The following is a 22506-nucleotide window of genomic DNA, read 5'->3' as shown; positions in this document are numbered from 1 at the left end:
TACGATTTTTGATTTCAAATCATATTTATGTACATTATATTTCCTTCTTCTTTTTCTATTTTTTTAACCACAGGCCTATAGAGCATGGGTAGCGGAACACCAAACTGAGTTAAAGCCCTTGGCACTGAATCATTATACGCAGAATCAGCTTTTCTGGATAAGTGCAGCGAACGTAAGTCTGTCTACTTTTACTGTATGAAGTAAAATACCTTTAAGGCAAAAGTTACTTGAGCAAAAAAAAAAAAAAAAAAAAAGTTAAATATCAGTAAAATAATACTCCTTCTCTTAAAGCAAAAAATTATATTAAATTCAAAAGCATCAAAATGAAAAGTGTTGAAGTATAAATTAAATTGTTATGAATAAATTTGTTATGAATGCAGGGTTAGATCCGTACAATATATTTTTTAATATTTTTCTGCACCACTTTAATAAATCAAAAAAAGTTATATCTGCATCCTATAATCAATAAAATGCAAAATTAATAACGACCGTAATGTTTCAAGTGTTTTGTGATGAGTATATTCTGTCATACTGTGCTACACTAAGTATGATTTCTAGTATGAGGCGAAACGTTTTTCAGTCATCTACGTACCATAGAAAGCTGGTAATACCGGTATGGTAAACCGGTATTACCAGCTTTCTATGGTAATACCGGTAGCTGGTTTACCGGCATTTTAGTAATCAGAAATATTTTCTAAGCTTTAAATGAAATTTAATTTTATTTAATAATCGTAAATAATAGTTCTGATGTTTTAAGGCTCATATTTTAAAATAACAGATATTGATACCAACAATTAAATATATGCGTACGAATGTATATTCATAGCAACATTGAACGGGTATTTTGCTGCTCTGTAATTCTATTATTTATTTATTTCCCAATTCCTTTCTTTTGTGGAACTTACTTTGAAAAAATGAACAACAATCATTAATGTTGTTAACGAGCCTGAAATTTTTAGCTATTATACTGCATGTATCCTGCTTTGAAATAATTCACTCACACTTTAAATTATGAATTTCAGCTCGCTTCTAAACTTTGCTGTGGTTTAGTTTATTTTGATTGTGGTAAAGTATTCAAGGGTACTCTGCCTAAGAGGAGGGATGTCTTCTTGGAAGATTTTCATCCAGTAGAGTTTATTAATTTTCAGTACGGACAGAGGGGATAGCAGCGGATGACGCGCTACACTTTTGAACATAAGGATGAAACTCTAAAGGACGAAACCGGAAATTATTTTACGATATATTAAATTTTAAATATAGAAATATATGATAACAGAGTAATAAAAATATGAATTATAATTTGAAAGTGAATGTCAGTCGTTTGTGATGATGCTTGAACGTGGAAAATTTTCAATACTGAAGGTCACATTTTATGTAGCTATGAAAACAAGCTTTTAAATGAAATACTGAAGTGCGATCAAGAGAAATTAAGTATGATTCCAAAATGAATAATAAGTCTTTATTTAAAATATTGAATTACCGAAAGGAAATGTTAACTCCTGAAACCGTAAAGATGGTCAGACGACATGTAGACCCATCTTAAATTCTAACCAGAGTAATACAAGTTCAGAAAGATGCCTTAGAAACATATTTTTATTAACTTTTCTGCTCTTTTTTCTTTAAAGTGGCTTTCTCATTTTATTAGAATGCTTTGCATTAATTAATTCGCTTTCCCCTCCTCTCTTTCTTTCTTTTTTTTTTTTTTTTTTTTTTTTTTTGGTATACTAGCATTTTAATACATAATTTCCTTTTCTGGAGATAAACGGGTTAGAATAAATCTCCCAAAGTTCACTTTTATAAATCTTTCTTTTTTTAAACTGCTTACAATGTCTTTAAAGCTTTAACTATTCATTAATGTTGATTACAATTTGTAAGCCTAACGATAAAATATCAAATATGAGATTGAACTAAAAAATCAGAAATTGGCCATTTGCCATACATGTTACGCTTGTTCCTTCATTTCATTTTTAAATAATAATAAAATTCATAACACATTTCAATGAATCAATTTTTATATTTTCTGCTATGAAATTTAATTTAATTTAATAATCGTAAATTAAAATGAAAGTACCGTATTCCAAGAATAAAATTTCAAAGCTTTACCAATGTCTTAAATAATGTGCTTTTTTAAATAAATATAAAGCTAGTTGATTAAACAAATTACTTTTAATACTTATTAAGGAAATTAATTATTAATAAATTCACGCATTTTAGTTTTCCTTAACTTAGTTTGTCTGAATTTAAAAAAAAATAATATAAGGTATTTCTCCCGCCTTCTCAGCATGCATTTGTGGTGTAGTGGTCAGCACGCTCGGCGCGTATTCGAGAGGTCCGTGTTTCGAGTCCCGGCCAGGGCATTGCTCATTTTTGATCTCTCCTACTTTAAAAATATACCTAATATACCTGCCATATGGCAGTTTTCGCCTGCTAGGTAGACTGGGGGCCAGTGCTTAGAACTAACTAACTAACCTAATCTAAATAAATTATAATGTATGCTGAGTAATTTCGTTTGAAATACGATCGAACGGAGAAAACGTAAGAAGTCTGCTCTGTATAAGTTAATGCTATTAATTTATATGCTAATTTTGGCAACCGGTCGCCAAATTTGAGGTAATTAAAGTTCGAATCAATGCGAGCAAAGTTACAAGGTCTTGGCTATAAGTGGAGAGCATTTATTTATTTGCAACTTACTTCGTTTCCCCTTCTGTGTGGGGAGGAGAAAGAAATTTTGGCTCAACTACACGATTTTGCCTTTCGGCTAAATAAAAGGACACCAAACCAGAATTATACCCTATGGTTATCGTTCGCCACGTCTTTGTTGATGTTACCCCGCTGCTCGTCTTCGTTTCATAAAAAAGTGGAGGAATTCAACCGCCGCCCAAGCATGTCTCACAGATGCTCGATTGGGTAATGATCGAGTAATCGTTCGGCCATGGGAGCATTTTGTAATGACATTAAGAAAATCTCAGCAATGTAGGGCTGGGCATTATCTTGTCAAAAAAGAGCAGTTTAGGATGCTTTGAAGATACGGAAGAAGGTGGGCCTGTAGCGCATTATCAGCATCAGGGCGTCCCATTACTTTGCCTTCGTACATCGGAATTGCAAAAATTACGATTCTGTGCAAAATTCCTATTAAACTAATTTCCAACTGTTTGAAAAGGTGTTTGTTATTATTATGAAGGCTGTTTACAAAAACTAAATTAGTTTTATAAGCTTTCAATAATGCAGTAATAAAACGGTGAGTTTGACCGTTGTAGTGTTACAGACGCCTTTAAACTTAAACCAACCCTACCCGTGGCCGAGTAGTTAAAATCGCTGAATGTTGGTTCAACAAGCGTTTGATCTCGGGCGAAAGGGCTTGTTACATGGTTTCTATCCGTGGTTGTTCCGCTATGGTTATAAACTAAATAAAGCGTATCTTAAACTAAATAAACGTACCCGTATTTAAATAAAACATATAATTTTAAAAATAAATAAAACTCGTGTATCTTCATTATCGTGAATATCAGCAATTTCCCTTGTAAATTCCTTCACGAAAGCATCCATCTTTTCGGGTGTGCCATGCCATATTCAAATAAGTTAACCTAACCATAAGTACACTTATTTTCGAAATTTTGCGTACAGCATATTTCAGTAGCTTTTGATAAATATGTGTGATTTCTCTTTCAAAATTAAACGCATTGAAAGTTGGCACAAATTTTACTGTGCTTATGTCTTGTCCATTTTCGTGATATTAAATGAACAGAAAGATCTAGCAGTGAAAATATGAACCAAAATGCATTGACTGCCAAACGGAATCCTCTTTGACTGTAAGCCTTAGATGCAAAACGCACTCTCATACAACATATTGTTAATTTTATATGACATTTCAGATAGGCCCAAATTTACAGAACACTGTATTTAATTGCGCAATCGTTTTGAATCATGCTCGATATATTTGTATACCATATAAGCATTTATAGACATATTAACTATAAATGTGTTTTAGGTACAATGTGAGAAAGCAAATCAAGGATATATGCAAGAAAGTATTCGCGCAGGGACAGTTATCTCACAGAAGTTCAGGTGAGTAAAGTGTGAATGATTTAATTAAACTACAGGAATTTTCCTGAGACAAGATGCATGACTTATTGGTTGGTTTATAAATATTATATTGAACCATATTAGCCTTTTTCATAATCACCATAAATATTTAATGCATGCTTTATACCAGTGGTTCCCAAACTTTTCCGAGTCGTGGCACCTTTTTTCAAGTAAAATTTTTCCGTGGCGCCCTACCCGAAGTAAAAGTATGACTAGTCGTAAGTAAGAGGTAAAAATAAATAAAACTAATATTTCTTCATTTTTAACTTTATAGATATTAAATAATAATGAATGTGGTAGATGAGACTGCAAATCACTGCAGATTTTCTCAAATCGTGGAATTTAGCTGGATGCGTCCACCCTCATTTCCTTTTCTACTTTGATTTTTGCTGTATGCTTGCTTTTTATTCCAGCGACCGCCGAAAACCCAGCTTCGCACAAATATGACGTCAAAAATGGAATAAAAATCCGCTGAGCCTTATCGCTTAGAATATTATATTTACATATTTACGTTTTATTTGTAGGGTTTTATTTATTTTTATTAATAGTTATTTTAATTTGTGAGACTTTCCTAAGTCCTTTCATTTCCTTTGCGTTACCTCACCAGGATGATTATGAATTAGTGTGACCGAGAGTATTTAAACTGTTGGACCGAAATGTTTCGTCAGCGCGTGATTTGTTTCGTCAGCGCTGTTGGGAACGTACACTGCTATTTTCTTCTAGCTTTTAACCTTAATATCGGTTAAGCATTCTTGACGCTGAGTTATTATTCTGCCGGTGTTGGTTCTGAGTCAACCTGTTAGCTTAAATTGAATTGTGTAGTTTAACACTAATTACTTTTAAATTTAGTTGTTATCTTACCTTTTAAGTTACGTCATCTATAGATTCAATTAAAACAACTTTACAAGATCAAGTTTAACAAAGGTGGCAGGAAAGTGGGATTGTGACCTGACTGGAAGGAATGTATATAGGGTTCTTCCAAAGGTTAATATGAAAAGACTATGTTGCAGTAGATTTATTAATGAATTATTAACGGTACACGATCGCTTTCCTAAGTATTATTTTAGATTTCATAAAAAGCAAATAATTTCTCTCTTTGGCACTTCGCGCATTATATATGGGGCTGTCCACTCACAGAACCTATTAGAACGAAATATGGGATCATTGCGAAGGCTAATGGAAAGTTCCTATATATATAACTGAAGAAGCCAGATTGAGTATTACTAAAATCATTATGAAGTTAAATCGGTATGAATAGTGTTACGAAATGTACAGGCGCGATAAGATGGCTTCCACGCAAAGCAGTTTTAGGGTTGCCATAAAATAGCAAGGAAGGCAGGGTTGCCACATTTGGCGACAAAATTGGCGATATGCCATGGACGGATGGAGAATCTTCCGGAATGAATTCTTACCGGTTTAGCCCAGAATGTTCCCGAACACCAGCCAAAAGCTATATAAAACCCTGCTCGCACGCGGAGGGTTAATTAGTATCGAGTTGGTGTCTCGTCTAGCGAGTCAATCCATGCGGAGTCGATCGAGTTGACAGCCGGGCAGCGAGTGCCGAGTGGGTCGTCGAGTGCATCGAAAGAGTCTCGTAGTTGAGCGCGGTTAGTGCATCGTCGAGAGAGCGTGTAGAGCTCTGGGAACGACTGAACCGAAGAGTCGGGAGCTGTGCTCTGTGTGTCGTCGAGTGCATCGCAAGTTGTAGTGTGGAGAGTACGTAGAGTTGCCAGAACGACCAAGCAGAGTCGGGAGCTGTACTCTAGTACTTTGCCGTGAAGCTGTCTTCACCGTGATAGCCTGATAACCTGGAGGCTGTGTCGCTGATCGTGTCAGTGTGTTTATAGTAGTTCATCGACGACTGTAAACGTGTTTTGGAGCTGTCCTGACAATATTGGACAATAAAGTGTGTTTCGATACTTCATCAAGTAGTGTCGTCGTTATTCACTCCAAATCCACACGAACCCCGTACGAACGTGAAGGAAGAAAATAACGTAACAACTGGTGTCAGAAGAAAAAAAAATCAACAATATTTTATTCTAGGAGATCAGTAGGCATTGTTATGTAAGCAAAGATCTATTTGAATTATGTATAGAAGCTAGGACGGTTCGTTGTTAATTAAAGATTGATTATTTTGCAGAATTATTTAATAAGTTTAATATGTATGTATGGACTAGATTATTTTTGTAATACAGAACGAGCTTTTTATAGACATAAAAACTCTATAAGTATCATTGGTGAATCTTTACATTATGGTAACTTGGCGAGTTTTTGGCGAAGATTTGGCAACCAACCCTGCTACAGCAACCTGCTAGTTTTGTTTTGGACGCCATTTTGTTTTCACAGAGTAAAGGCTTTTTTTTTTTTTTTTTCCCTCGACATTCTTTCCAATAATCTGCTAGCCGAATTACGCTTATACTACAACTTTTATGGAACAAAAATGCTTAATCATGACGAAGATTAGGTGCGAAATTGGGAGAAAGTGCAGAATCGCAAACTGCTTGCCACGTTTTTAAGAATTGCACATACACGGTATCCATGTACACGTCGACCTATTTTCACTTAAAAAAACATCCCAGAATTGCCCAAAAATGGCACTGCGCACACTCTTGACTTTATCCATGTACACATCGACCTATTTTCACTTAAAAAAGGTCAAAGAAAATTGACAAAAATCCAATTCTTCTTACTCTTGTTAAAAGCGCCAAACAAATAAGTGGACGATTCTGCACTTTAGCAGCGAAATTGTTTCTAAGTACTTATTAGCTAAAATCACGATCGGAATTTTTCGGAAAATGTCACATTACATGTCTCATGATCTCTCATTTCTCTGAGACAAAATAAATCTATGATTCGAACTGTGTACTTCTCAGATTATTGCTAAAGTCCTAGCTAGTAACCTTTATCGCCTTACCAAAATGTCGCCAAACTATCTGTTACCATATTCTAAAGATTAGCCGTATCATTTTTTACATAATATGTTAGTAAATATGATTTACCTTATTATTAACACAATATATCGTGAAGCTATATTTGATTTAACTTGTTAAGTAACCTTAAGCAAAAACAGAAAATGAGAAATTATCTCGTTTAATATGTCTAAATAAATTTGTCAAAATAAAACTATTATATCACTCTATTTAATGGAATTTGGTTAATGAATTGTACAATGAATGCCCCATATGGTGATGATGCTTGTTATCTGTAATGGAATTTCACTGTTTATGTTATGATTTGTAAATATTTTTTTCTTTTGTTTGCATGTATTATTCTGAATAAAAGTCGAGGCGACCCTGTTGGCGAGACTGACACATTTTCCTCGGGCGGGGAGTGGAAGGACGAGTTGTCCTTATTAGTTTAGTTTCCAGTCTTTTATCTTTGCTTGGCTTGTTTTACGTTGCCGGTGTGCCAGTTTGGCGGTACGGCTTATTGTTTCAAGGTTAGGTTAGATTAACTTTTAAGTTCATCACCACAAGTACTTGATGTCTGTGTAAGTACGTAAGTCTGTGCCGTCTGTAAGTTAGTGTGTTGAGAAACATGGTCTTTCTTTTACACCCTTCCCTTCCTGTATTCGCCTTCGAGTCTTTGCAAGAAGTTGCAGGATAAATAGACCAACTAGATCTTACATATTCATGCTGCCAAATGTTCTTCCAAATTGTTGTCTCAAGATAAATCGATAACATTCTTTTCTTCCGCAGAAGTAAATTCAGACGGAGACTAGTGTTAAATGGATCTTAAATCCATGCAAATCTATCGAAATTTTCAATTTTAAAGTATTTCTAAGACTAAATAATAGCTGTGTTAAATAACTGTGAAAAGTGCCCTTTAAACATGGTTTTCATATCTAGAGAAAGATCAAACTCATTTAATACCAAAAATTGCTATAATTTTAAAAATCATATTTGCCTACATTTTCATTCAGTTTTCTTCCGCATAGTTTGAGTGGGTTTTTTTTTATTTATTTTTATTAATTTAATTTTTTTTTAGCTTACAATTTTTCCGTTGACTTCAAAAGGTGATTAAAGGGATTCAGCTTTTCAAATATGTCGCATAAATATGCTAGTTTTATTAAAAAAAATGGCGTCAAGTAAAATCTTCTGTATCTTTGTATTCTTAAAATTTCTTGCTGCAGTTCAAAGCTACACTGCGGGGGGGAAAAAATCTGAAATGTTTCAGATTTTTAAATGATGTCCAAAGGGGAGTTTCTTTAAAGTTTTGTGTGTTACCATTATTTATTAAATATCATGTTCTTTGCACTTAAAGCGTAAAACTCAGTTCAACAGCAGTGTCGCAAAATACTTTTAAAATGTGCATATCTTTAGAATTTTCGATACACAGTTCCGCGCGCTGGAGATAAAAATTTTTTTTTTTTTTTTTTTTCTCATCCTCCACCGCAGAGTGCTGCCATTGCTAGCTGTTAAATCGTTGAGTTTGTTAATCAAAAATTCGTTAAAATTTTGCAAAATAGGATATCGATAATAAAACAAATTCCATATTTCAAATTTGGGCTTTCAGATGTCCATATTCGCAGTAAGATTACGTCATTCAAAATTGGTTGGCTGTAGGTTTAATCACAATGTACATACATTTACACATACATTATACATACATTTACACAGATTCTCCATTATTTAATTTCTTTAAAAATAATGCAGGGCTGCAACATTTGGTGGCAACAATTTGAAAAGTGGTACGCCATTAAAAGTGATTCGACACAAAATGCCAAAACGAAAACAATAGTCCACTTGGCGAAATTTTTAATTTATAGCAACCTATTTTCGTTTGCCTTTTTTCTTTGTGCACGAGCGAGAAAAAAAGTAATCGTTTATACTTTCTAATAATTTTAACAAAATGCGTAAACCACATTTTCGTTACTATCGCTTATACGCCAAATTTCTAAACGCGCCAAAATGTTAAGTTACGTATATCTTAGGAAATTTTGAATAAAATCTTTAATTTTTTGCAGATATGCTTAGAAATATATCTACTTTAAGATGATGATAAAAATCTTATAGATTATAATTCAAATTGTTTTTCGAAAAATTTATAACAATTATTTAAAAATAAATAATAAATTTGGAAGGAAGAATTAAATAAGTGTAATAAAAAAGAGAAATTAAGAAATATATACCGAATTCAATCAACATATAGGAGCTAGGACTTTGAGAGCTAATTTTTTAAAATCTACTCGTGCGAATTTTACAAAACTTAGCACTTTAGCATGATTTGAGTCCTAGAATCGAAATATGTAAAACAATTAGCGTGTCATTTTAGAACAAGGTCCGATTTTGTGTCAAGATACCTATATTAGAGAAATGCTATATATAAATCTAATACATATCCTAAGTTGCGCTTTCGAGACATGAAAAACGCAAATTTCGTGAATCGCCCTAGTAGAACGGCCAGTAGAAATAAATTAACTGTGCATTTGGTGATTTGCTTTGAATAAGTGCCTCTAATTCTCCATAGCAGCCAGACTTCATCAGTACAGATACTAACGGACTCAGGCCAATTCAAATAATTAGGCTTAGTGGCCAAATGTCTGGCATTTGTATAAATAAATTATTTCAAACCTCATAAGGCTGGAAACCACTACGCATTTCCACTGAGATTATCGCCAGGAATATTTTTGTCCAATCACGGGACCATATTCCTAATAAATCTGGGATGTAGCAAAAGTACAAAAAAAAAAAAAGTTTTTCTTTTTACGGAATGAGCCGTGGAAAGAAGCCTTGCCACAGTTCTCACATTAGATTGTCTTGAGATAAAGCGGGATCGAGAACACGCAGCTTTGCAGGTTCTCAAGAATGTTCTGCAACCCAGTGGAACGGTGCCTTGGTACACCAGGGTACCTGGGCCGAAGGCCCTACCCCTTGTAGAATATGATTTAGACTTTTCGATTTGTTGCTTTTTCATTAATTTTTTACAGATTAGTCTAATTTTTTTTTTTTTTTTTTTTTAATATTTTATACTTTTTAACATTTTTATGTATATTATGAATTTTTTGAAAATCCTATTTCCTGTATTACAGGTTGCCTTATCAATTGCTGTAAAGGACTAGAAGGCCAGAAAGCTGTCGAGTGGTGAAAAAACCTGGAAGTAAAGATGTTAAGCACAAGGCAGTGCCCAAAGTGATACCAGCCCTTGGTAAATAAATATATACATATATACATACATAAATAAGAATGCGACAACAATAATTAAATAAATATACATAAGGAAGGTGTTGCGAAAAAAGATAAAATTATATAAAGCAGAAATACATTACTATGCTATGCCATTACATAATCCATTCATTTAATATGGCCAAGGGCCTGTATTTGTTGTCCAGATTGTATGGGTCGTACTCAGGTATCTTAATGGCAGGGTTTTGAATTTCGAGCTGCCTGCTATGACACCTTTTTGCAATTTTGTAATAGACAGATTTAAGAGGGCGAACGCCCAGTTCTTCATGAATTTTTTTATTTCGCACGTACCAGGGTGCGTTGGCTATTTGTCTAAGAGTGCAATTTTGGGCAGTTTGTAATTTGCCCCGATACCTGTTACATGAGTACGCCCATACAGGACATGCATAGCATAGTAATGGACGCAATATGGATTTATAAATGAGTAACTTGTTATTTATAGACAAAACACTGTTTCGAGCAATTAAGGGGAAGAGTTGAGCTTTACGGGCTCGAAACTTATTAATAATATTTGTGATGTGTGGATTCCATGACAGAGTTTTACTGAGGATCACCCCAAGATAAGGGACTTGCTGGGCCCAGGGGATAGAACTGCCGTACATAACTAGGTTTTTTTTGAATTTATTTTTCCTGGTAAACAGGATGGCTTGCGTTTTATCGATGTTTACTTTTATTTTCCATTGTGTGAGCCAAGTCTCCAGTGCATGTATGTAATTTTGTAGATGTTGGATAGCTGAACCAGCAAATGCACTTTGTGTGAGGATTGCTGTGTCATCAGCATACATAGCCAGTGTTGTGTCCTGTGTTGTAGGGATGTCGTTCACGTAAATATTAAAGTAGGTGGGCCCTAAAAGGGACCCCTGAGGGACCCCTGCCCTTATGGGGTGTAGATTAGAATTTGTTCCTGAGACGTGAACGACAAAGTTTCTACCTGTTAGGTAGGATTTAGTGATGTTTGTGATGTAATCTGGGAAACCCAGATTGTGTATTTTGTAAACTAGTGCCTCCAGCCAGACCCGATCAAAGGCCTTGGCTATGTCAATAAACAGACCGCCAGTTACTCTCCTCTTGTGTAGGCCATCAGAAATAAGCTCTACCACCCTGTAGAGCTGGTTGATGGTTCCCAAGCCTTTCCGGAAACCGAATTGGCTTGGGATTAGGATGTTGTTTTGCTCCAAGTGATCATTGATCCTGGTGAGTAGCATGGCTTCATATATCTTGCTCATGGAGGAGAGCAGACTGATCGGTCGGTAGGCAGTTGGATCAGAAGCTGATTTCCCTGGTTTAAGGATGGGTACAATCTTTGCCGTTTTCCACGCCTGTGGGAAGTGTTGCAGTTGCATAATCCTGGTGAAGATCTTTGCAAGGATGAATATGATCTTTAATGGCAGGTTCTTTAACATGGAGTTTGTGACACCATCCAAACCAGTGCTCTTCCTCTTCTTGAGTTTATTGACACAGTCAAGAACCTCCGAAGGCATAACCGGAGGGATGTTGTTTATGTTTGTATTTGTTGTGATATTGTTATGAAATGAGTAAACAATGTGTTCTGTTGAAATATCATGTATGTTGTTCGTGCAAAACTGAGATTCCAGTTGCTTTGCTAACAGTTCTGCTTTCTCAGTTTCGGTGTAATGAATCCTCGTGGGGCCTTTAAGGGGCGGAATTTTATTGTAGCATTTTGTATACCTAGAAACAGCTTTCCACAGAGAGTTATCATCTGTGGAAAGTGAGTTAAGGTAGCTGGTCCAGCTTTGTTGTGCTTGCTCGCGTGTGAGAGACTTGACTGTATTGGCAAGGCGATTGAACTGGTTTTTATCTTCTCGGCATCTAGTCCGTTGAAAAAGCCTCCGTGCAGCATTTCTTTGTTTGATTAGTGCCTGAAGATCTCTGCTTCTTGCATACTTCCTTTTGGTTATTTCTATTTTAGCTTTTTCATGTGCATCTTTGATATTTTCCGTGAGCTCCTGAATGAAACTATCAATGTCATTCCCAGTCTGTATCGTAGGGTGTGTATAGTGTATGTTGTTGAGAGCTTTGGCAAAAATGTGCCAGTCTGTTTTAAAGGCTCTTGTGTCTGCTGTAGTATACCTACTAATGTCCAGAATCATCTTAACCGGGTTGTGATCCGATGACAATTCGTCCAGCACGGAAATATCCAGTGGAACACTGGTATTTCCGAGCAGGAAGAAGTCAAGGATCCCGGTGGACCTAGTGGTGTACCGTGTTGGGGTTTTCGGAGCTGCTATGTGTAATCCAGCCGAGTGGGCTAAGTTGAAAATTACACGTCCAGTGTCGTTTGAATTATAGCAGTTCCACGCGCGGTGTCGTGCATTTAAGTCTCCACCTAGGATAATGTGTTGACCAAGACTAAGTAATATTTGCAAGTCAGCCAGGACTGCAGAAACATGACGTCCTGGGGGAATGTAAGTGGAGACAAGAATGTATGTTGTGGAAGTGTTTGTTGTGAGTGATATTGCAGAGGCCTCCACGACCGAAAGCTGCGGTATTGTGACTGGAAGATGTGGGATGCAGCGTTTAATCAGGAGTGCTGTTCCACCTCCTCTTGGGCGGGAGATTGTCGGAGCTCTGTTCGATCTATGAACAACATAATTTGGTACGTAAATTGGAGTGGCTGGGCCAAGCTTGTGTTCTTGTAGGAACATAACATCAGGAGTGTACTCATTTATAAAATCTCTTAGCTCATGAATTCTATGAGATAATCCATTTGCGTTCCATGTAATTATGTTTAACACAGTATTCAAACTATACATTATTTACAGAACCAAAAATCTCTTCAAATAATTCAAAAAGTATAAATAATTTGTCTACAGTATTTTGGGTAGCCTGTAGTTCAGGCATTTTGTTAGTAATCTTGCGTAGAACATTTACAAAAGAAATTCCATTGAACATATTAACAATGTCTTTGATTAATTTAGATATCTCAAGAAGGCCAGACAGGCCCACATCATTCCTATTAACTGGCTTATTGGTTTTAGTAGCAGTTTGTACAATGTTTTCATTTTTGATTACCTCATCCGTACTCTGGGGAGTTTTCCCGCTCACAACATTTGCAAAGGAAATTCCTGGTTTGACATAACTTTCCTTAATGGGTAATACTTTCTTATTTTGCGTTCTGGCACCCTGAGGAGCTGGGAATTTAGGGCATCCGCGATAATTCGCAGGATGTCCTGCCTGCCCGCAGTTACAACATTTAACATCGTTAATAAATTTGCTTGTACAATCCTCAGTTTTGTGGGTGCCAGCGCATTTTACACATCGGGGTCTCAACTTGCAGTTGTCAGATGAGTGATGGAAGTACTGGCAATTATGACATTGCACAACACTCCCATTTACTCTGTAAGATTTGATACTCACATAAAAATTTAAGAATTTCGTAACATCATATATTTTTTCAATTTCCGGGGTTCGTTCAACGTGAATTTGGAACAAGGGCATGGGGACTCTTGTCCTAATCCTGTGCATTTGGGCAACTTTACGTACTTTATAACCCATTTTAGTTAATTCCTCAAGAATATCTTCCGTAGCACAATCAATTGGAAGCCCTCTTATAACCACTTTGAGTGGCTTATCAACCTTAGAGAGAATAATATAGTGGTCAACCTTTCTGTCATCAAGAAACTTGGTAATAGTACGATGATCATTTTCGGTTTCCGGGAAGATTTTGAGGAAGTCCCCCTGCACCTTGCCCGCAAATTCACATTTTACATTATCACGCAACACCTTCATAAAGTCGTTGAACTTAATATCCGGTTTTACCATTATTGGTTTGGGTTTGGGAATTTTCACAACAACGTTTTCCATAACTACATCATCAATTTCATCATCAGGTTTACTATTTATATCCTGTGTGCTTAATTTTTCGAATTTATTTGCCAGTGGCAATTCAGCATTACATTTTATTATTTTGCTTGGGCGCGCAGTGTTCTTCGGAAGAATAAAACCATCTGCGTCCCTGTCATCATTTATTGAGCGCTTAGAGAATTTTTTTGATGGGCGCTTTGGCCTAGGTTTCGTTAACTCAGCCTGATTACAATCATTTAAACCATTAGACATAGCATTATCTTTACATGAACTCAAGTCATTTGCAATAGAGAAAAGATTATTGATTAAAACATTTCTACATGCACTTTTAACATTTTCAGAATTTAAATCACAACCAAGGGCAGAAGCAGCACTTTGGCACTTACCTTCAAGGCTGGATCTCAGTGTCGTTCCAATTGCTTGCTCTCTGTTCAGATTCTCCCGGATGTCCTTCAAAATCACTTTGTCGGTCACCAGTTTGAGAATATTATTACACGAGTCTCCCCGTGCGATCAGATCCGTGTTAATTTTTGCAACCATCTCCACACCGCGACAAAAATCATTGTAATTCCATGTTTCTTTCGCATAAAGTTCCTGCCAGTCCAAGTTCAGAATCCTGTTTCCGTAGTCCAATAGATCAGAGCTGAAATCACACAGTTGTACACTAACAGTTGTCGCATCCATTTTTTCCTTATCCGGTAACGGCGGGAAGTCACTGCCCACCATGTGGGACGAAATCACACTTTCACAGCACAAGAAATCTTCGAAAATATTTTCAAAAAACACAAGCGGAGCACTACACTAGTTCCGAGAAATAAACATCGATCAGAAATAATCGTGTAATCCAAGATGATATCACAAAAAAGATGGGTAGAAGCCAAAAGCACAAAACCATCCAAGATGGCGGCGAAAATGGCGCAGGCTAGCACGAGGTAGAATCGGAGCACTCAAAAAAACACGTCCTACACTCTCCAAGTCACCAGCCGAACTCCTCCAAAAAACATCCAAACCTCAAGAATGTTCTGCACCGGCGACTTTACTTTTATACATGGTCAAGTAAACAGAAACCACAGACACAAAAAAATCTAGATATTTTTAGCTTCTCACTTTCTTTTTGGTTTAGTTAGACCAAATGTCCTGATTAATTAATTATGAAGCTTTTACAACATTTCGTAGCGCCCCACGTGAGGAGGCGCGACTTCCCGGGGTGCCGCAGCTAAATGTTTGGAAACGACTGCTTTATGTAATACAGGCCATTAAATTTGTTGCACCAAAAAAGAAAGCTTAAAGGTATGGTACTTTTAACCTTTTAAACCTTTATGCTGTTTCCAAATTAGAAACTCTCAATCTATACACAGTATAAATGCTGTTACCCATACCTGTTTTGTGCGCATGTGCTGGAATGTTAGTCATTTGTATATCCTGCATGCAGTACCTTTGATGCAAATTTGACGTTTGTTACTTGCCACCTTCGTGGTGTATTAATTTTAATGGCCAGAAATGTATTAATCAATTAACAATAAATCATGATAAGAATTCTTTCATAAACTAAATTGTACGTACATATGATAAACAGATGATTTTTTTTTTTCTTTCTTAGAGTTATAGGATCAATGTCCAACTTACCAGAATTTGTTCAAGATTTTCGCTGTGCTTTAAATACAAGAATGAATAGAAGAAATAAGTGCCAAGTCTGGTAGCAAAGCCGTCTAAGCAATTCAGATTTCAAATAAAGTGCGAATAGAATATTAGTATTATTCTTTTCTTATTTTAATGGGTGTGGGTTTTGGTTTAGGTGAATATGTAAATTTAAGCAGATCTACTGCTGTGAATAATTTCATTTGTTAAAAAATAAAAGGTTTTTCATACATTTTAACACTTGTTTCCCTTATTTTTCTCTCAGTTCAGTTCCAATATGATTTTTAGACAGCTGCTTTTCGCAGTAAGAAAACGAATATTATTTAATATAAATAGAAAAAGAGAAGCCAATTTGAATTTCACTCGAAATTACAAAGATTCAAATATTTTAAACTCTGGAGATTTGCAAGTGGTTGTGATTTCAGAATTCGAAAGGAAATATCTACATTTCTTCCCATCTCTTAAATTTATGCTGCGACAATAATGTTAGAGTCAGAAGGTAATGTCTGTCACTAATATCAGAGATCCTAAAAAATACAACGTCTTCATTTTTAGTGAAATCTCAAATTAGTAACCTTATGTCAGCTATGAACCAACATATTTTTCCTTTTGCATCTTATTATTCATAAAATTTTTACTACAGAAATGACTGAATTTTGTATTAGGAAAACAAATTTCTTTGTCATTTTTATCAACATCTTATGAATCTTTCTATAATTGTGAAGAATAAGCATCGCCTTCCCCTGAATTCGAATTCTAGAATTTTCGATTGCTAGCCAGATGTATTTTCAACTGACACCACGAAGGCATGAGGTAAGGAGAGAGGAAATACCGTAATTTCCGGAAGAAACGCCGCGGCGTTTATGTGTTTAAAACTTAAATTTTCAGCGGGTGCGGCGTTTCTACCCATGCGGCGTTTAGGTGCACTGAAAATAAAATATTTCCTATGATGTTCATTGTACATAGTTTGGATGGCCTTGTCATTGTGCATAGACTGGTGCTGTTCCCACACAAAAGACCACTCAGTTGCTTTTTGCGAACGTTATTTTGTTTACATTCTTTCCCTTGAACGGACCTATGCCAATGCCAATGATTTGAAAATTTTGGAGTGCCTATGGTTCAAAAGTTGAACGGACCTACATGCCTTATTCACCCTAAACGAGATCTCAGAACAATAACATTCTTCCCCCTTTCAAATCAACATTCTCATCAGTTTGAATAGTCTCTCTCCTCTGTGATTCGATGAATCTTCCAGGACCCATCCTTTCCCCACCCCTGCCTTTTCTGCAATTTTTTTCAAAGGCGGACACGACTCCACCTGCCTCGCAATAACGAACTCTGACGTATTTTCCCTTCAGCATGAATGGATTTTTCTTGGCATTCCGCCAAATACAGATCCCATCAGTTTGGGTACAAGTACTTGTTGAATAGTTTTTAAGTAAGAAGGGAGCGGAAAATTTTTGAAAATGTCTCTAAACGGCACAGAAGCTATACATTTCTTACCTTTAATTTATTTTTGAGTTATGGTTTCATTTCATGCATTTTTCTTAACTGGTATGTCATATATCAGGACTTAGGTTGAGTTTTTGCATCTATACGGCCCACGACGATGTCACGCGCAATTTAATCTATTGCGGCGCTTACGCTGATGCGGCGTTTCTGTGTAATTTTAATTTTTTTCCCGCCATTTTTCTCGAGTGCGGCGTTTACGCTGATGCGGCCTTTCTTCCGGAAATTACGGTACCTTAATTTTACTTATACTTTATGTATACGCATCATGCAAACATAAGTCATCACCCGGCCTTTATTTTCGCAAAAGTTGGTCGTAGACTTCCAATTGCAAAAGCGTTTTAAAAGGCGCAAATATTCAAGTTACGGTATCATTGAATTAAAAAAAAAAAAAAAATCTGAAAGTGAATCCAAGAGGGTTTGTTAAGGTTTTCTTATACTCTCGCTAAACTTGCAGTCTACTAGTTTGCTGTTTTAAAGTCAAATTTAATTGGCTACCTTGCTTAATTCTTTCTTTGATGAATTTTCATTTTCACATTAACCTTTGACAACGTATGTCGGGTGGGGCTTATCTACAAACTAATCGTTCTGGATTTCACGGATTAGAAATCATAAATTCCTGTCTTCATGATAGATTCTTTGTGTTTCACTGTCCTGGCTGAAGAAGCGGAAGATCATAATTAAGGTTGACAAGTCTGAAAATGTGCTATTCGCCAGGAAATATAAACTTTAATAGAATATGAGCATGAATACAGCCGTGCTGTGTGCTAAGCAAGACAAATAGCTTAGTATTATTCTTGAACCAAAACTTAGTTGAAAACCCCATATCATTCAAGTTCTCGGACTTTAAAACTACCAAACTTACACTTAATCCACTTAAGCCACCGTTCAGTTCGATACCAGCTGCCTTGATATGTTCTTGTGCTTACCTCCTGCTGGCAGCTTAATGGCTCGCATTTAAAAACACATAAATCATGGATCTGCGGGTATACAAACCACATCTATGAAGTCCAGTTTGGAAGAATTCGAACTGAAATACTGATGCCAGCAGCCTTCAAAATGTGCTGTTGCGGAAGAGTAATATTCATACTGCATTTTCTGCTGGCCGCAAAAGTGTTAAATACCAGTTCTCACTTTATATTCTTGCAAGCCTTCGAGCTTATCTCGGTCTTCACTTAGTATTTTCATTTCGAAAAACTGATTCCATAAATAAGCTTAAATGTTTTCAACAAAGAAATCTGAAAGACTGATCTGGTTACTGAAATATTTTAAATTTCTACCAATTGATCTAACGTAACACTCAGAACTCATTCATCTACTATTTCATTTTGTGATAAATATTTACTAATCTGGTAACAAAAATCATTTCTGTAAATTGTGCTGCAGCAGTTTAACGTTCTTTTCTCAGTGAGAAACCTCACAGTCTATGTGATGTACAAGGTAAGTCAAAAAGAATTATTCCGTTATAAAGGTTATGACAAGCAAATGCATTTGACACTTATTTATCTGTCTGGCATCCCGCTTTATGTTTCACATAAGCAAAACTCCAATACATAAGAGGAGTAATCGTTCTGAAGATTGAGATTTTAAATATACTTTTGCGTGCGCACACGTTCGTAATAGACTGAATGCACACAGGTCCGATGATAGGTTAATAAAATTTATTTTTATCAAATGAAGCACTTTAAAGTCCTGGAATTTTTCACAGAAATACTCGTACAGGTGCTGACAGTATCACAGAGTACAATCAGTAGTTGCACTTCAAACTACTAATAACATTAAACACAATGCAATGTGAAGCGCACTTAAAGCGAAAGCTAACTCGGAGATATCTCAGTCCACGCTGAACTAACAACTCGCAACAACAATAACTGAGACCAGATGCTTTCGAATTACTGTTGCAGCTATTATAGTGATAAATGACATTTATTCTATTACATAGCATTCTGTGGCAACGATTAGATAATTCTTCAGATGATGTAATTTTGGTACATTCTGAGTTATAAAATGAATGAGATGTAATGCTGTTACGTGAACCTAGCGCCAGAGTATCGCTATGGTAAATAAATATAATATAGTGAATTTTAAAAAGCGCATTTATAGTACTGTGGTTTATGCGTTATCGACGAAGTAGGTTTAATTCAATTCATATGGTCAATTCATTGCTTATGGTATAAGTTTAAATGACATGCAGGAAAAAATGCGTATAATTTAATATTCCGTACAAGGAAATCATGCGGTATCAATCATGTATACACAACATATTTTTTATCGGACAGTTTATCAACAGAAATCATGTATACACAACAGATTTTTTTATTCTTAACATTGAAAGCTTCTTGTTCACCACTTGACCAACTTCTAGTTGTAGGGGGCAGGATTTCAACAAAATTAAAAATAAAACTCTTTAGAAAACCATGAATCACTTTCTGGCATACAATTAACTTTTTAGACATAAATAAACATGCCAAGAATTTTTTTTCTTTCACTGCTAAAAGTACATCAAATTTGCAAAAGAATTCTTGCTCAGAATGCAATCTTACAAAACAAAAGTGCCCTTTTGGAGTTTTTCACATTTACTTTCACACCAGAAGTCTCTTTTTTTTTTTTTAACTGTTTTATTTCCTTGTTATCCTCAAAACACAGTTACGTATCTGTAAGATGTAATGTTAAGATGTACAATAACTTTCGGTAAAAACTCAATCTTAGCGACATCTACATTGCAGCACTTTATGAGCAGATGAAAGAATTTTTGATTATTAGAAACAGTGATACGAAACACTGGTAATTTTATTGCAGTTGTTTCTTGCATGTCGACAACTCAATTCATTTGCACACAAGTAAAACTAAAAGCGAAGAAAATTATTCCAGATAATGCTGTGGTTCCTTTATGGCTTCAGTTTTGGAATCTGCTGCACCGTGTGCAAATAAATTTTATTGCTTATTTTATTTGAATGGGTTGTATGTTTAGGCAAATAAGGCATATTCAGTGGTCATTAAAATTTATAAATATTGTTGAAATAAACTGTGATAAAGGAAAAAAAAAGCGTTTACTCACTTGCAGGATAGAAAACACGTATTAGGAAGAAGTAATACTATCCAGATGAATTGCGGTTTTTGGTTCGGTTTAATTGACTATGGCAAAGCACACTACGGCTATCTACCTAAAGGAAGGAATGTCTTCGTGAATAACTTGAAACTGGCTGGTATACACGTTACACATGGGGAAAACCACGAAAACACCCATGCAGTCAGCCCGTTCGCCTGGAATGGAAACTAAATCGGAACTACCAGTGTTCAGAGATTTTACCGTTCGGCCGCAGGTGAGCTCAGGTGGATTGCGATAGCAGTTTATTGGGACAGCTGGAATTTTATTTTAATTAAAATGTTGGAACTGTACAACTATAAATGAGTAATATACAGTTTTACCTAGCAGCGAATTAGATGGATTTTATATGTTGCTTCCTGGTGTTCTTATAGAGAAGAGATAGTAATTGTTTTTGTGTTGTAAATCTCCAGTATCTCAGTTAGACAGAATTGGTAAACTGTATATTTGATTAATTTGATGGATTTACACTTGAATTCCTTCGTTTCTAGTTTCTTTTGTGTTTGACATCTCTCTCTTCTCCTCCGCGCCCCAGGAGGAACATGCTCCATAAATTCAATGCACCAGTTCAGAATTTTCTAATCTCTGCAGCACCGAGGATAGGCTTCTGCATTCTTGGTAAATTTTGTGCATCTTTCACATGTGTCTCTTCTATCTGTACCACTTCTACCTAACGGAAACAACACATCGTGTCTTCTAATAACTTCAGCTTCGGTGAAGTACGCAAAACTCGTAGGAGTGTATTTTACGCATCATTTTAAGAATTATCTATGCAACAATCAACATATACATTTGCATTTTTGGTAAATTTTGTGCATGCTTCACATGCCATTTTTCTATTTGTACCACTTATACATAAAGGGAACATTTCATCATGTTCTCTAATAACATCGGCTTCAGTAAGAAGGGCAAAAACGGTTAAATGTATGTGCGGAAAACCCAGCATGAAACTCCAGAAAACGTTCGTCGTGATTTTCCAACCCATAATTTCCTAAAAGAAAAAAATAACAAAATAATTAGAGTAAAATACTTGAACTGAATTGCAATACTCCTCAATATCTTATACAAAAGTAGATTTTCGCAGCATAAATATATATTGCCAAATGTTATTCATACTGACCCCATTTCCGAAGGAAAGAAAAGGAACTTTGGAATGACAGGAATAGGACGATTGTAAAACATGACAAAAAAAAAAAAAAAAAAAAAAAAAAAAAAGCTGCTAAAATATGCTTCGCGGAATAAATATATTGAAACTTGCCATTATATTTCAGTAGTAAAACTTAGTCAAAAATTTAAATCTATGAGATCGTGAACTGCATTTAGCCACGACTTCACAGGATTAGTCTAAAAATAATTCATAAATATCCTATATATTAAAAAAAGTTTGTTTTTAGCGTTTAGTGCCGTTTTGTGTAAAAAGTGTTCTAATTTATAAACTCCTCCTTTCATCTGCTTTCGTCTCGTGGGAGCGCATACCAGAGTAATGCTCAAGAAGGAGCTAAGAAGCACAAGACCACCACCAATTATGGTTAAATTTAGCGAGAGTCACTTTCTTGCCTTCCTAAAACCTTTATCTGGTGAATTACCAGAATGCTGGTTCTTTGGCCGCTTGAGCGGCGAATTTCTAAAAACTGAACCTTTTTTACTGACAATGATCATAGGAGCCTGAGCCAGTGTTTTTTAGATAACTCAACCGAACATTATGTAGTTTACCCTCGCCGCAAGGTCCTTCTTCGAGGTTTACCCTCAAATTTCTGATATTAACATCATCAGTAATACTTTTATTGAGTTAAGGTTCAAAGTACATAAAGTGGTATAATGATCTACTATGTTACTCACCTAATGTATAAGATCTACAGTGTTACTCAGCTAAAGTACCAGTGTATCAAGTGTCAGTAGTGACATCATTCTTCTTCCAGTTGTGTGAATTGTCTCGGTTCCCATGGGGCCTCGTATAGGGTGTTCCCATGAGTTAAATATATGTAAGAAATTATCCATTAGGTCTGGTGTAAGCTATACCCAAGCTCTCAAACCTATTAGTTTTGATAATTATAATGCATATAGTAAGGGTTACACTCCCGAAATTAACTCTGCCGATGGTAATTCTCCTGGATAATCTACAACTGAGAGCCCCGTCAATAATACAAGTAATCAGTCTGC

At 35.7% G+C, this 22506-nt stretch overlaps 2 protein-coding genes across 3 annotated transcripts in view; one reads left to right on the top strand and one right to left on the bottom strand.

Moving 5' to 3' along the window:
• The window catches only part of LOC118197750 (neprilysin-2-like), a 52516-nt gene extending 36582 nt beyond the window's left edge, over positions 1-15934 (top strand). Inside the window, exons 6-9 of the mRNA XM_085819754.1 lie at positions 74-172; positions 3989-4065; positions 10115-10230; positions 15694-15934. Of these exons, the coding sequence (XP_085675880.1) occupies positions 74-172; positions 3989-4065; positions 10115-10136 (198 nt within the window). The 3' untranslated portion in view covers positions 10137-10230; positions 15694-15934. The remainder of the gene's footprint in view (positions 1-73; positions 173-3988; positions 4066-10114; positions 10231-15693) is intronic.
• The window catches only part of LOC146996120 (uncharacterized), a 408015-nt gene that overhangs the window by 154659 nt on the left and 230850 nt on the right, over positions 1-22506 (bottom strand). The window lies entirely within an intron of this gene.

This window comes from Stegodyphus dumicola, chromosome 7 (genome assembly GCF_044657685.1).
Source record: "Stegodyphus dumicola isolate Sdum_Otavi_A_Nest chromosome 7, ASM4465768v1".
Lineage (NCBI taxonomy): Eukaryota > Metazoa > Arthropoda > Arachnida > Araneae > Eresidae > Stegodyphus > Stegodyphus dumicola.
Note: the sequence above shows the minus strand (reverse complement) of the source record. Positions and strands in the feature narration are given on the sequence as shown.